Here is a 15832-nt window from a genome sequence, read left to right as displayed (position 1 = left end):
TGAATTCATATTGAACATTTTCTAATGATTACAGGTACTTGAATTTGGAAAGTTTCATTGTCGACGTGAACCTTGTTTTCGAGAACTGTGAAAAGTTTAATGAAGACGATTCACAAATTGGACGAGCCGGCCACAGCATGAGGAGATTTTTTGACAAACGATGGACTGAACTGTTGCAGTAAAATACTGTGTCCCAGGTGGAACTTTCTAAACGTATCAAACTTCATCTTTAGTGCTGAAGGCTTGTCCTTCAACTGTTGCACTAAATCAACACAGCGACCTAGTAACACTGATGTGCAATGAGAAAGGACAAATTCTCCTGCTAAGATAATACGTCATGGTTTTTACCTCAAAGTGCAATACTGTTCTCTTTTTCAAACTCTACTGACTCTTGGACTCAACATTCTCTACATTTACACTGTAGATATTGGAGGTCATTGTTTTTGTTTTTTTACCATCAGTACATAAGTGTGTATGTATTTATTTTCTTTATTATTTATGTTAAAGTTTGTATTTTAGAAAAAAACAAACAGAAAATCACACACAGCTTTAAAAAAAAAAAAAAAACTAAAGATAATTTGATGGACTATCGAACAAGTCAAAGAATTATTGTTTACAGCTTTTTGACCATAAGGTCACAGCAGTACTTAACGTTCAACTGCATTTCTGAGTTACATGTGAAATACAGAGAGGGATCACTGTCACATTTAAAGTCTGATTTTCAAAATGTACATAGCAGTCTTGTGAAAATATAGTGAATGCATACAGATGACTGTAGCACTTCATATGTCTGTCTTCTGTCTGTGCTGAAAATCTACTGTTAACACTGTGGTCTACTCAGTATTGCAGTGCCTGACCTCTTACCTCCACACAGTGTGCTGAGTGTTGTTTTTTTCAGTGTGTGTACTATATGTTTGTCCTGCACAATATATCGCAGGAAAACCTTATACAAAATGTAAACTCTGAGAGAATCAATGTGGTGCACTAAAGTGTGTTTCACCTCCAAGCATTTCCTTCAGCCACAGTCCTGTCAGACATCCTGCGGACAGTCGTGAAACCTGCACCAGGCTTTATCCAGCAGGGAGTCACGGCCCAGCGGAGGCGTCTCTAGACAGCTGAAGCCAGAAGATTTGAAGTAACTGTATTTTATTATGAATGTTCTGAAATATGAGTAGCAACTTTTTGAGCTAATGTTATTTTTTAAATTGGATGTGTGGCACAGTTAAAATAAACCTGTTTTTCAAAATAAAAGCTGTCAGGCCCTCACTGTGGCCCAAATGTTACGTCATTGATGGTACTTTATTACTGAGTTCATAGTAAGAAAAAAATGACAATTCTCCAAACACTATTTTTGAAATGTATATTTCATCATTAACATCTTTAAGTTGATATGGGATAAAAAGCACTACAAAATAGTAACAAAATATTCACCATTTGATTGTAGTCCAAGCCAGTACTGTAACAAAGAGAACAAAGAGAACTGCACGGCTTTGTTTGCATTTTTGGGGTACTTACACTTCAATGTTACTAAGAAAATACTCCACAATATTTACCAACAGCTAGTCACTGTGCAGATAGTTATTTACATTAAAATGATCAACAGAATTGAAGCATTGTAAGAGTAGATGAGCAAAGTCAAAATGAGCTTTACAGCATCTTCACATAAATAATAAAAAAAAAAAATTAAAACTAAATTGAGAGCGTTAACATTTTAACTTGGCTTTTATCAATTTTACTTTTAACTGGTAGTATATATTTTTATATTTTAGTCATAATTGTGACGTCACCTTCATGAAAGTGACTTGGGACTGGACTCGTAGTTAGGTGGAAAGTTTTTGTTTTCTCATGAGGACGCTGGAGAAGTCGACTATGATCATTGTGTAACTGGACATGGAGTAATTCAGAGTCATGTGACTGATAACAGTCGTGGAGATAAACAGACTTTATAACTCTCAGCTGGAGTACAAAACGTACAAAATTGTGCAAGACAAGTGAGGAGCAACAATTTCCGCTAAAGGTTTGTAACTATGAAGTTTTTTACGCAACATGTAACTGAAACGGCGGACAGGAAGTCTAACAATATGTGTTTGTCAATCGTTTCTGTTTCACTCCTCTGCTTTCACAGGCGGATATTTAAGTATTTTGCGCCCCCTTGTGAGTAAACTTCTCCCTCCACAGAGCTACAAGCTAATTAAAGATGGTGTCACTGATGTGCACTCTTCGACAGCACTCGGACGAGGTGAGCTGTTGTGCCTTCTCCCCGTCTCTCCTCGCGACCTCCTCAGGTGATAAAACTCTCCGTGTTTATAACACAGCTGACTTCTCGGAGCTTCCCTTCTCTCCTCTCTCGGGTCATGGCTACGGGGTTCACTGTTGCTGCTTCAGCTCCTGCGGAAGTCACCTGTTCAGCTGCTCTACGGACGGCTCCGTCATCGTGTGGAGCTCGGAGACAGGTGAGGTGTCCGCGGCGCTGCATCACCCGGGCCGCAGTCCGCTCCGAGTCTGCGCAGTGGCCCCTGACTCCTCCCACCTGCTGGCAGGGGCCTGTGACGGCACCGTGGCCCTGTGGGACTTCTCCTCCAAGACACTACGCAGGTACAGTATGACCCCAAATGTGAAACACATCAACAGGTAGAGCTGCATATCAAACAGTATTTAGAGCCATCAAGGTGACAAAGGTGACTCACTTCCTGTGTAGGTCGTAGCCTCCAAATGTGCAAGCTCCTATCTCAAACTATAGCAAGATACAATTTCTGTCATGTATACAATAATTGCAAGTCCATTATTCATTTATTGTGTGTATGTGTGTGTGTGTGTGTGTGTGTGTGTGTGTGTGTGTGAAGCATAATACAATAGAAAAAAAAATCCAAACTTTAATTTTACGTCTGTATTACAAAACATAATAAATGATGTATTATATTATTAGTTCTTGTTGATATTATAATTTAAGCTGTTTATAAAATTGTTGCCAAATAATTATCTGCCAATTTAAATATGTGATCAATAAACACATTGTTTCAGTGATTTCTGCCTGGCAACATTCTTCAATTATGAGCTTAAAAGTTCAATTTTAAACTCTGAAAGTGGCAAAACTTTGTAATTACACGGCCCACAAACTTGGTTTTTACAGAGCTTTAAGCCACAATTTGCAGCCTTCATCACCATCTTCAAAACTATCCCCCAAAGTCACCCTGATTATTGTATTGTGAAATTCTGATTGCTGCATCAGAGTCTTTCTCACTCTGTACTCTGGAGACGAGTACAGATAAAAGGCCAAAGACAGAAGATGTCTGAATTATGACAGAAAGTAGCATGTTTCTTAGAAAGCCTCTTTTTTGAAAAGTCAATACACCTGTTTGAAAAAATCTTCAGGGCCTTTTAACAACTCTAGTTCAGTTTTCAGCTTTCTAAAGACAAATACTTATTACCTAAGGTCAACATGAAGGCATGTTTCACCATGTAGGACAACATGAAGTATTAATCCTAATGTTTTGTCTTTAACAGATGCAGTGCTGCTAGTGAGGCCAGTGTTGTGGCCTGCTGCTTCTCCCCCTGTGGTCAGATGTTTGTGACGGGCTGCACCTATGGAGACCTCAAACTCTGGGATGTCATGGACATGAACCTGCTGCATGCTGAGAAGGACACTCATGACCTGGGAGTCGCCTGCTGCAGCTTCGCACAACAATTTAAAATTGGTGAGTTCAATGTGGTGTTTCTCTCTCTGTTTGTCATGTTTGCTCCAAGTGATGCTCTGACTTATTGCATCAGATGATTGAGCTCACCTGTGTCCATGTGTAGGTGATATGTAAGCATGCAAGTTCCTCTGTCTTCTTTGGCAGGAGGGGGTCTTTTTTTCTTTGCTTGAGTATTTATTTCATGCTTGTGATTTAAAGAGATACTTCACTCATTTGCATTAAGATTTGTATCACTAGAAACCTGTTTTCTGCCAGGAATTTCGAAGATCAATTCTGGAAGAAATCTCTGAATCAGTTGAGGAAACGGCCTTATGTGTTGAAGTAAATATGTCTGTAAATGTTTTTATTTCTATATTTCTACTGCTATATTGTATATTTTGGAGAAACTGTAACGATCAAATTTCCCTCTGGGATTAATAAAGTATTTCTGATTCTATGGGAGTGACCTGCGGTGCTGTGCATTCTGGGATTAGGTGTCTTTCATCCACATGAGCCAAAAAGACACTTTATGCCTTTTCTCGGCCAAGAAGGCACCAACTTCAAAATGTATTTCACATTTCTACATATATGACCCAATGTCAATACAGATTCATGTTTCAACGGGTGAAGTATCCCTTTAACTTATTCATGTTCAACCCAATATATGGAAAGGCTCCACCTTTTGTTGGAAAAGAAGCTTGTCTTTTGTGAGTACATTTATTTTACCTTAGTTTAAAAAAAATCCAAATGATTTATTGAAAATGTTAGCTTGCATCTCCTAAACTTTTCTGAGGAAAGTAACAAGTCAGTTCATCCAAATCACTTTCTAGATACAGTGTTGCTGCCCAAAAGCGTGAAGGTACAGGGACGTAAATGTTGGTTTTGTTGAACTTAAAGGTCACATATTAAGCTTAATACACTTCACCATGTTTTTCTAACACTAACACTAATATGTGTCCCTACAAACCCCCCAATTATGAGAAAAGTCCATCGTCTTCATCTTTTGCCTGCTCCACTTTTAACAAAATGTGTGCTCAAACAGGCTGTTTGAAGATTTTCCCTAACCTCTCCCCCAGGTGATGACACCACAGCTGGGTGTTTGTTCTGAGTCTGCCTTCTCACAGTAAGCAATAGGGCATTGGACTATAGGCCAGACAAAACACACACTTTATAGACATCAGAATAGGTTCCTGTAGATTGAGTTTTACTTTCTTCTTTTATCATTAATCAAATGGTAGTGATTTAGTAGACTGTCAATGAAAAGAATAGAAGTTATTCAGTCTTATATGACTAATCGTCAACTAATTTCAAATACGTTTGTAACAGAACAAACAATCGGCTCTGGCTCTGAACTTAAAAAAACCCATTCTGCACAATAAACTGAAGTCATCTATGCTTCACATTTAACGTTAAGTTAAAGAAGCCTGTCACATTTCATCCATAAACTCAAGTGACATTTTCTGTTTTTCTTAATTGATGCATTGTGGTAACAAAAAAGCATATTTTAGATTTAGAAATAGGAACCTAAATCCAAACACTTTATTTATGCCCCATGCTGTGTAAAAGATATGTGTTGTTACACCTCACAAACAGGCTGTCAGATGATATTTGTCTCTTTTTGTTATTAAACCCAGTCGAGCGTGAACATCCATAGACTGTGGCTGTTTCTTTCTTTTTCTGGTTCTGCAGATGGCTGCTGTGTGGAGTTTCGACTGGCCTCCTGTGGGCAGGACAGCCAGCTGAAAATATGGATTGTTTCCCAGAGTGAAGGAGCAGGTAGGCTGACCCCTCTGCCGTCTTCCACATCTTAGAGCTCCCTCACTCCATCACCTTTGAGAGAGAGAGAGAGAGAGAGAGAGAGAGAGAGACAGCTTAATGTTCTAACCTTGAAATCTCTCTACAGAATAGAAACATTTTATTGCTGCATGGAATAAATCAGCTGCAGACTGACTCATTAATAATGGATCATTTTAAGACACTGCTGAAATATAGCAGCAGCAGTAGGAGAGGACTGTGAGTGTGTGTAGGATTGTGTGAGTGTGTGTGGGGAAGAATTGGAAGAGAATCAGGTGCATATATCCTCTGTGACATTTCTATCATGTTCAACCAAGAGCTGAACAAGAACATTTCCTGTACATTCAAAGGTTGTGTACCAGCCTACAGACTTTCTTTAAATCAGTGTATGAACACACCATGATGTTGTTGGTTCCCAATATGTGTTACCGTGGTAACGGTCACTTCTTTGGAGGAGGTAATGTGACCTATTTGGTGACCTGCTGTGCTCAATGGGGATTTTTTTTCTTTATCTCTAAGCAGCTTGCAGAAGGACACAGAAGGATATACTGTATGTCTTCATTTCTTTAAAATGTATTTTGTCTGAAACTGACTCTTCATGGAGGAGCTGAAATGTGCATTAAGCTTGTGTTTGCTTGCAGGGGGATTGACCACTGTTGCACTTTTTTTTAGAAGTGACTACACAGTAGATAATTCAGGAAAGGTTCCATGTGTAAATATCAATCAAAAATATTTTCAAGCTTTGAGGACAAAATCTGCAATATTTCAGTTTTTCAGCCTTTCCTTGACCCTTGCAGCATATGTTGTTTATCAAGCATTAAGTGTGTTTTATTGGCTGGTTTAGTCTGAATTTGTCAGCTTTGATCATGTGTTTTTGTTTTTGGCACATGAAATTAAGAAATGAGCCTCCCACAGAGCCTGCACACTGTATTTTTACTCTAATGGAGAACAGGGAGGTTTAATTTTATACATATTTATGTTTACAGTCTAATAATTGAAATGCTGCTACAGACCAATTAGTTGTGGCACGTAGAAATACTGCTCAACAAATGATCACTCTCTGCTCACGTGTCTTTGCGTCTCAGGCTGTGAAAGTCTCAGGTTTATTGCCAAAAAGAAAATCTTTTGTTTCCTAGCAGCTGTCAGCAGGAGGCACAGCTGTGAGCCAGCGAGAGGGGAGACAGTTATTGACAAAAAGTTTGGAGTGTGAGCTGACTGAATTGATTCACAGGTTGATGCATTTTGAAGTGTGTGTGTGTGTGTGTGTGTGTGTGTGTGTGTGTGTGTGTGTGTGTGTGTGTGTGTGTGTGTGTGTGTGTGTGTGTGTGTGTGTGTGTGTGTGTGTGTGTGTGTGTGTGTGTGTGTGTGTGTGTGTGTGTGTGTGTGTGTGTGTGTGTGTTTAGAGACAGTTTTTTAAAAATATTTTCTGACCACTTTATAAATAATGTAATGGAGGTTTATTGCTGAACAAATGCAGACATAATATGATTTTGAACTTCCACCTTCACTTTGTGGGTCTGTGTTTGTCAACCCTCAGCCTGTGCCATGAAGCTGCTTCACACCCTCAGCAGCCAGTCAGCTCCAGTACTGTCCTGTGCCTTTTCTCCTCATGGAGAGAGGGTCGTCTCAGGGTAATACACACACACACACACACACACACACACACACACACACACACACACACACACACACACACACACACACACACACACACACACACACACACACACACACACACACACACACACACACACACACACACACACACACACACACACACACACACACACACACACACACACACACACACACACACACACACACACACACACACACACACACAGCTCTAATAAACACCTTCTGTGCTGGCAACTGAATATTGACTTTAGTGCCTGACAGGGTTGTGTTTGGTGAATGATTTATTTGATGAGAAATCATTAGCTCTAAGTTTAAATTAATCTCTCCTCAGTGTTTAAATTGTTCTTTTTATTCTGTCATTACAAATGGCAGACACCTGTGCTCAGCAGCGATCCTGCTGTTCCCTCAGTTGGCCACAGGAGGAGTGTATTTTGTTGAGTTTAAGCGTCTGCTGTTTCTGGCTTTAAGTCAAACATGCTGAAGGTTAAGCTGTGCTCTGTTTGCAGCACTTAGTCACAAATGAATTATGTGTCTGTTTTTGTCTGGAAGGACTGTTCTAATTTTCTCTCTCTTTTATTATACTGTAATGAAATTACAAGCATATAATGACTTTGTTTACTCTTATTTTTTAACAGTTCAGTGGATAAAAGTGTTGCAATATATGATGTGGTGAGTGAAGCTCCAACACAAATGTCTTCGGCTGCCGCTTACGAAGAGGTTCTACACATTCCCCTTCTTATTTGTTTGTTCTTTGCTTACAGAACCTGGGAACTCTGCTCCACACTCTGAAACACCATGACAGGTAAATGACCTGCCCTCCTGCCGCTATGCAATCTCTGCAGCTATCAGGCAAACAGCGGCACAGGAGCCCCAGTGCTTCAGATCAAAATGTGTGATTTTTGCTTGATTAGTTTTTCCCAGAAGCACTGGGTGCAGTGATGCAATAGCATCTAACTCTGCTTTCCAGAAACTCATTGAAGTAGCACCGCGGGTAAGCACAGCCAAGGCTATGTACAGTGCTTGAAAGGATTTAAGATCTTCTATGATCTTAGATGGCATTTTTCCATTTTTTAGAGCAGGGACGGTCTGACTTTTTAAAGCAGATCTCTTCCTGTGTCAGACTTTGTCCTTCACATTTGTGTTCCTCTTCCTCCTCCCGACAGGTACGTGACGGCTGTTGCTCTGTCTCCCACTATGCCATGGATTGCAACTGGCTCCATGGACAGAACCGTAAACGTGTGGAGAATGGAAGATGAAGTCCACAGCTCTGGTAAATTTCTAACAAAGCGTTGTTTAGTTTGTCGTCCACAAATGCACAATCACTCCTGTTTTTCAAAAAAAACAGACTATTAGCAGCGGTTCAAAGCCCAGACGCCATTTCAAGCCTCCCAAAAGAGTGTTTTGGGAGCTATCCAGCAGGAGAAGGTCCCATTACATTGGTGTCTGGCTGCAGAGTCCAGAGGCAGAATAGAGAATGATGTTCAGCAGGGTAAACTACCAGTGAGCCATAGAGAGCTGTGAGGTGAATCCTCCTTAAAAAAAGACATTTCCGCCCAACATTAAAGTAAAAGATCAGAATAATAAATGAAAAAAGGTGCAATCGTGAGACATCTGGAGGCCTTGAAGCTTCATCAGTGCAGCAGCTTGATGTTTACAAACCATATTTCAGCTCAATAAAGAGCTAGCTTCTTTATACCTCTATCTTTTCTGTTGTCCCTTTCCTTTTATCCCGTGTCCTCTTTCTTTCCACATATTAAACTTATTCCCTTTCATGTCTTTTCACAGGAGCCCAATCACAGCAGACAGTGTGCCAAGGTAAATAAATGTATTCCTCTGTTTTAGTTATTTTCTGTACTTTTGGATCTAAAACACTGCTGTCTCATTTTGATATGGGCTTTATTTGTACGTGTGAGTAATACAGGTGTAAAAACGAGGAAAACACAATTTCTTTTCAGGTATTTTTGCAGTAGGTTGTTGTCTTAAAGGTGTATATGATTTCTGATTTTATGTTTTTTTCTGTGTTGTGTGAACCCAAAAGGTGCTTCAGTAAAGCTAAAGTGGATACAAATAGAATTGAATGGCTTCTTGCTGAACTTAAAAGATAAGATTGTTGAATATTTTCTTAATGGCAGCAAATCCCATGAAGGGTCCAAAACCAATAATGTGTTGGTCTGTCTCACAATGCATACCTAAACCTTTTAGTTCCTACTGAATTGTTAAAATTGTTAAAAAATTCAATTAAAGAGGCGTATTCATATCTTAAAAATATTCTGCACATTGTTGTTTAGCCATGCTAGCTAACTCTGTGAATGTAGGTCCTTCTCACTCTTGGATTCACTTCAGGATTTAGAGTTTAAATACTTTGGTGTGTTTCTAAAAATAGAATTACTAATGACAATTCCATCAGCTACCACTGTACTGTGGTTTTAGTGCTCATAAGCAAATGTTAGCATGCGACTCTTGTCACTATTAGCATGCTAATGTTATCGCCCATGTGTCTGAGCAGCTACCTGTAGACCCTTTAGTGAAGTATATTTATGACAGCACTGTGAAAGAAGGTAATAAAAAGTTATCTTTAGAACATTTTAAAAGTTATTAAGACAAAAACGATTTGCTTAGTTCCTAAAAAAAGTGAAATTTTGAACAATTTTCAGTGAAAGGTTTGAAAGGTTTACTGAAATCCCTTTACAGCCATAGTCCTCGTGCACAGGTGTTTTCAGTTTGGACGTCCTCTCTACAAAGCAGGCTTGATTAGAATCAACATCACTCTCTGCTTGTTGAGTTTTGTCACACTTGTTGGGACAGGACCCCTCCCCTCCCCGTCCTCACTGTAGAGTGTAATCAGCCAGGGTGATTGAAAACACCTGTGTTCATGGGAGCACGGTTAGGCTTCATGAATGTTCTGAAGGTTTGAGCTGATATCAAGTTTTTGTAGAATGGCTCGCCCATTTATGACGCAAACAAACAGAACCTTTCTCCTCAGTTTCTGTTATACTGTTAAGATACAGAAGAATGATCTATCAGGCTACAACTACACAGATTGTATTTTAAGTTGAATCATTTACTTGATTAGGTGTCTTGATGATAACTGACGATAAGAAATACCATCAACAGGCTTAACCTGTAAATAATGGAGTTTGATGAAGAGTTCTTAATGTATCTGTCCAAGTCATTAAACACTGCAGCGTGAGCTTTCCCAGCCTGCAGTGAAGCTCTGTGAGGGTTTCATGCTTTTGGCACACTTGTTTCCATGACTCAGCCTGCTAGACTGTGAGACTCCACACACTATCAGCTGCAGCGAGGAGGTGTTGTTACTCTGTTCACTGTGCTGCTGAAAGTTGATCTTCTCACTAAGCACTACTGAGCTAAGGGCTAAATATTGTGGATGTACAGCTTTCCGCTTTCTTAAAAAGGAAATGTTAGGTCTCTGAGTAAAATAGATCTATGTTGATAATATGACACTAATGACACTTCCAGGACAGTTTCACAGGCCCCGCCCCCAATATTATCTAGTGGCATTTTTTAAGGCTAGCTTTGATTTGTATAACCTTACATTAACATCAGCTCCAGCTTTACTTTTTATCTGATCTTAGCTCACTAACCTCCTAAACTCATATGGTAAACACTCTGCATGTTAGGCACAGGCATGTTCTTCCAAGATAAGCTAAACATTGTTTGGGGTTTAAAACCACAATCTGTTGTGAAGGAAAACATGCATCTACTGTGATTTTTGTTTTAGGGCTAGAGAGAGAAGAAGAGGTGAGTTGAACCCAATATGTGGAAACGTTGGTAATGAGCAACACCTCCCGGTCTTCAGGGTTATCCTTTACGTTCCTAATGATGGGTGATGGGAAGCATGCGTCTGCTGAGCGGTGTCATTAGCAGGACGACACACAACGGGGTCAGTTTATTTCAGCCTCTTGTGATAAATGATGGGTGCTCACTTGTGTAGTGTCATGTGAAGGTTGATTAGCTGGATGCTGGCACAGTGTAGGAACACTACCCTCAGCTTAATTATCTTTTCAATAGATCACATGCTTGTATGAGGGGTGAGGGATCTGTGCGCTCAGTATTTTTCACTCCAATATCAGAACAGAGCGAGAGTGTCTTCTTCAGTGGAGTGTGAGGGGAGAGACTTTTCATCAGATAAGTGTGTCACAGATGTTGGGAGTTTGGGGCGGTATGAAAGCAAGCACTTCTTCCCTTCCTGTTGTATGTTTATTTTTTTTCAGGAAGGAAGTTGCTGGGTCACTCCAGGCTGCTGCTTACTGATTGGTCAGAGGAGGATGTGCAGACTTGGCTGTGTGAGGAAGGTCTGCAGGAACTCGTCAGCGTCTTTAAAAGCAACAACATGGATGGGCCAGAGCTCAACAAGCTGAACAAGGAAACGGCAGCAGAGCTGGGAATCGGTGAGGATGACACGTAAGACATGCAACAGAAGTGTTCACCACACACACTCATTTCAGTGTTTTCATGCAGATTTAACGTTTGATCCTCGAACATGAGCAGATTGAATTGGATAGCCTGATATAAGCCGCTTTTTATTGATGCTCTGATTTATTTTCCCCCTCGCAGAATCTCTCCCCAAATAGTGATCTGATTTAGGGATGTGAGGCTGCTGTGTTTCTATCTGCTTATACAAGCATAAATCACGCTGTGAGGACAGAACCCCACAGAATGACCTTTACGTCACAAACAATGATAATCCCTCCGAAAATAAGATTAGTGCGCTCAGGATTGTCCAAGGTTTCAGTTGGGAAAGAGACGGGACAAACTGTGGCCAGAAACATAAAAAAAAACACTTCTCCCCCGAGGTGATGGACAACAGCTTATAAACAGTAACACTGTAGTGCGGCAATGTAATCCAAATAAGGCAAGTGTGTTGTTTTTTTAAAGATCTATTTTTGGCCCTGTTGCCTTAATTTAGAAATGATAGATAGAGTAGGAAATGAAAGAGAGAGAGAGGGAGAGAGTGAGAGAGTGAGGAATGACATGCAGGAAAGGAGCCGCAGGTCGGAATTGAATCCAGGCTGCCTGCTTGGAGGATTGTAGCCTCAGGACATGGGGCACAACCTAACCGCTAGGCCATCAGCGCCCCCAAAGCAAGTATGTTTTAAAGGAATATTTTCACATTTTATCAGACCATGCAACATTTTCCTGATGAGTTGATGGTCTTAGTCATCAGTTTTAATTTGTCCATGATACAGCATGATACTTCTAGTTTGGCCCCATTTAGAGCTCAAATGTCCCTAAAGCAGGGTGTGCTCTAAGGCAGAGCTACCTGTGATTGACTAGTCGCTGCCAAATTTAGAAATGTGCCCACCCTGTTTTCCAAATATGGTCACTTCTGGTTCCAAAAAAAAACAAGATGGCCACAACCAAAATGTCACATTGGTGGTCTCCAAAGGGCGATTCCCAAACCAATCAGCCAAATCACATTGTCTAGCTCTACTTCCTTTACACAGTCTATGAGATTAAAATGTACAAGTTAACTTATGAAATTCAAACTATAGTCTGTGACGGTTAGCTTAGCTTATAAAACAAAAAAATACACGTGCTACATGAGTGAGCTCTAAAGAAGCTTTGAGGCTAATTTGTTACTTTTTGATTAAGTTAGGTAATCTGATGTATCTATTCTTCATTACTTAAATCTGAAATATTGTTCAACTGGGTACACATGCACAAGACTGAATAGTTGGCTTTAAAAGTTAATAAAAATAAAACATCACACTCATCACACACACTCACTGCAGATTAATTTCAGCTGATTAAAACTTAATTACTTTCTGGAGGAAAACACCTGCAAGGATTTTAAGCTTTTATTTCTGTCTTTATTTGTTGTTGCTTTTAATATATACTGGCAGTGAAACAAAGAGATATCTTGATTTCTAATTTATACCCACAACTCTGAAGGAAATGAGACAGAAAACTGTCTTTATGCTGATTATGGGTACGTTGTGTCAAATGTAATCATGTACGACGCAATTAGTAATTAGTATGCTTTAATTTGGCAGCAGTTAAAAAGTATAGCAAACTTTCCTTGCATGCTTCTCAGTTGTCCTAAGCTTGTCCTAAGTCCTATGTCCTATGTCCTATGGTCTAAGCAACATTCCCATGTGTTGTGCATGGAGGACAGCGAGGATCATTACCACTGAAGAAGGACAGAGGAAACAGCAGATTGCCACCTTTCCTTTCCTTTCCGTGGTGTGCAAGCAACAAACTATGATTTTCCATGTATGCTGCTTGTGTAAATGTGTGCTCTTGCAAAGACACACACACACACACACACACACACACACACACACACACACACACACACACACACACACACACACACACACACACACACACACACACACACACACAGAGCAAATTATATTCCAGCACACTTTACTTGATGAAATATTCATGAATCTTTGAGTAAGGGGAGGAAAAAAAAAAGTTCCTCTCGGATATAATTCAGTGTATCTCAGTGAGGACAGCCTCATTCTGCAGTTTTATTGTAGCATCTCATCAAATTATCAATCTAAATGTAAAGTGGACGCTATACTAGTAATGGCTTTTGCCCCCATGAAAAATGTGGGAACTACTTATGGAAATCTTAAACCCTATAGAGCTGTTAAGAGCAGTTTTTTCTTTTCGAGTAGTTTATTGGATGAATCAGAGGATTTAATGGGTTCAGCGTGTCTCTACGATGGAAGAGGTTTCGATTAAGCACTATCACTTTTCCCAGAGGATCAAAACTATTTGTGATTGCGACAGCAGGCCACCACTGCTGCATGTGCTTGTTTTACTTTAAACTTGATTGCAGAATCTGCAAAACACTGAGATCATGCAAAGAATAAACCACAGTCTTTCTGGCATGTATGTGAATGGCTTCCCTCCTTCCATCTCTACTTCCTGATCTAACAATAAATGTAAAATAACGATATCATTTTAACAATTCTTTTGCTGTAGTAGAAATATTGCACCTTGTTGAAAATTTGACAAGCTGATTTCTCAGGATGGAGGTAACCATGAGGTAACCTTAATTTTTTCTTCACTTTTCACATTCATTGCTTGAATGACACTTCAAGATTTATTTTGAGTCGAGGGATGTTCAGTAAATCTGAGCACGTATGTTACACACAGATGTTTGTTTTTGAAAACTTAGTTTAAGTACATTTCAGAACGCCACAAAATGTCACTGCAGCAGCTCTCACTCACTGATTTTCTTTCTGTACGAGACTCAATCTCACTGCTCCTTTGCTGTTCGACACAACAACATCGTGTCTGGTTGTAAAACCCTCCCTCCATTGTAACCATTAGTGATTTTTGCAGCTGATGACGAGATCAAGAGGTGCTGTGGGTGGGCAGATGCATGCAGTGATCTTTCTCTATTGGGCTGTTTATACTTGAGGAGGATGATAAGGGATGCTAACTTAGAATAAACCCCTCACACTCCTGAGTGTTTTTAAGTGTAAAAACATTAAAATTACATCAATTTTGGTGTAGGTGAAATAATCCTCGTTTCCACTTTTAACCACCAATCTGTGCTTCACCATATTTGAATCATCACAAAAACATGCACTGCATGTTAATTGTCGAGTCATACTGATAACTGTGTTGGTTCCTCAGAATCTTTGGGCCTCCGCGGTCGCTTCCTGAGGAAGATTGAGGCCCTGAAGGCAGAGCAGAGCGGGTCAGAGGCTCCTGATGAGTTTCTGTGTCCCATCACCAGAGAGTTGATGAAGGATCCAGTCATTGCTTCAGGTTAGTCAACAAAACCTTTATACATCTCACCAATGACTTCAAGTGAAAGCACTATTTATTTGAAGATATATGATATCAACTAATCTATATTATATAAAGTGGTTAATGTGTGTCTTCTCCACAGATGGGTATTCCTATGAGAGAGAGTCTATTGAGAGCTGGGTCAGAGGCAGGAACAAAACGAGCCCCATGACCAACCTGCCCCTGCAGACCTCGCTCCTCACCCCCAACAGATCTCTGAAGATGGCAATCTCACGCTGGAAGTCTAGCCAGTAAACAGCAGCTTTTCTTTTAGAGCTAGAATCCAACTCACCAGGTTCTTAATGATTTAACATTAAGTTTACATCAAATAACAGTCTTATTTAATTGAAGGAATGAATTACTATTATTGGTTATATTTAGGGAACAGCAACAAATATCTGAATATCAGGTCTCAATTAAGATCACAAAAAACCTACATACAAGCTAAATCTTTATACTGTGTTTGAAATCAATCAAAGCATCACTGTGCAGTTTTTTACAAATGACACTTCCTTCCTCTGAAATAAAAAGTTGCTGCTGCAGCTAATGTGCATCAGCTGTACTGTGTGTCAGAGTAAAAGTCAGCAGACCTGTTTGTTTTTTCCTTAGTGGGTCTTTATTTCTCTCTCCCATGGTGGCTATGGCAGTAATGGTCTATTACAGTATGTGATCACAGCTAATAAAGCTCACAATACTGAAAACATGGCAACAATTGCAATTAACGTAATATTAAAATAGAGCTGATGGCGCTGTGCCCCGAAACAATTTCTGTTTTTTTTTATAGATATTTTTTACTCTGTAATATAAACTGCAATTGAAGCATGCACTTAAACTCAACATCATTTAGAATCATAAAATGTCTTAGTAGCTGTGCAAAAATAACTATATAAAATATATTGCTTTTACAATTAACCAAGCCATTGGCGCTGTGAATAAATTAAACTAGACAGCAA

General features: G+C 39.7%; 2 protein-coding genes across 4 annotated transcripts in view; both read left to right on the top strand.

The window, feature by feature from the left end:
* LOC132987341 (bromodomain adjacent to zinc finger domain protein 2B-like) overlaps positions 1 to 1283 on the top strand; it is a 45829-nt gene extending 44546 nt beyond the window's left edge. For all 3 annotated transcript variants that reach the window (XM_061054348.1, XM_061054349.1, XM_061054347.1), the window contains one exon: positions 35 to 1283. In XM_061054348.1, coding sequence (XP_060910331.1) covers positions 35 to 182 — 148 coding nt within the window. In that variant the 3' untranslated portion in view covers positions 183 to 1283. The remainder of the gene's footprint in view (positions 1 to 34) is intronic.
* A 547-nt stretch (positions 1284 to 1830) lies between these two features.
* LOC132987344 (WD repeat, SAM and U-box domain-containing protein 1-like) lies at positions 1831 to 15474 on the top strand. Its single transcript, XM_061054353.1, has 12 exons — positions 1831 to 2017; positions 2179 to 2595; positions 3505 to 3695; positions 5364 to 5450; positions 7006 to 7099; positions 7742 to 7775; positions 7868 to 7908; positions 8270 to 8376; positions 8892 to 8921; positions 11339 to 11515; positions 14724 to 14858; positions 14983 to 15474. Exons 2-12 carry the CDS (start codon positions 2198 to 2200, stop codon positions 15132 to 15134), a joined length of 1446 nt encoding a protein of 481 aa, XP_060910336.1. The 5' UTR covers positions 1831 to 2017; positions 2179 to 2197; the 3' UTR covers positions 15135 to 15474.
* The last annotated feature ends 358 nt before the right edge of the window (positions 15475 to 15832 follow it).

Source organism: Labrus mixtus, chromosome 13 (assembly GCF_963584025.1).
Source record: "Labrus mixtus chromosome 13, fLabMix1.1, whole genome shotgun sequence".
In the NCBI taxonomy this organism is placed as follows: Eukaryota; Metazoa; Chordata; class Actinopteri; order Labriformes; family Labridae; genus Labrus; species Labrus mixtus.
This window is presented reverse-complemented; position numbering and strand designations above follow the sequence as displayed.

Coding starts and splice junctions, on each gene's coding strand:
- LOC132987344 (XM_061054353.1), top strand. CDS start 2,198: ATGGTGTCACTGATGTGCACTCTTCGACAGCACTCGGACGAGGTGAGC. Junction 7,776..7,867: donor GTGTTGCAATATATGATGTG/GTGAGTGAAGCT, acceptor CTTTGCTTACAG/AACCTGGGAACTCTGCTCCA. Junction 8,922..11,338: donor ACAGCAGACAGTGTGCCAAG/GTAAATAAATGT, acceptor ATTTTTTTTCAG/GAAGGAAGTTGCTGGGTCAC.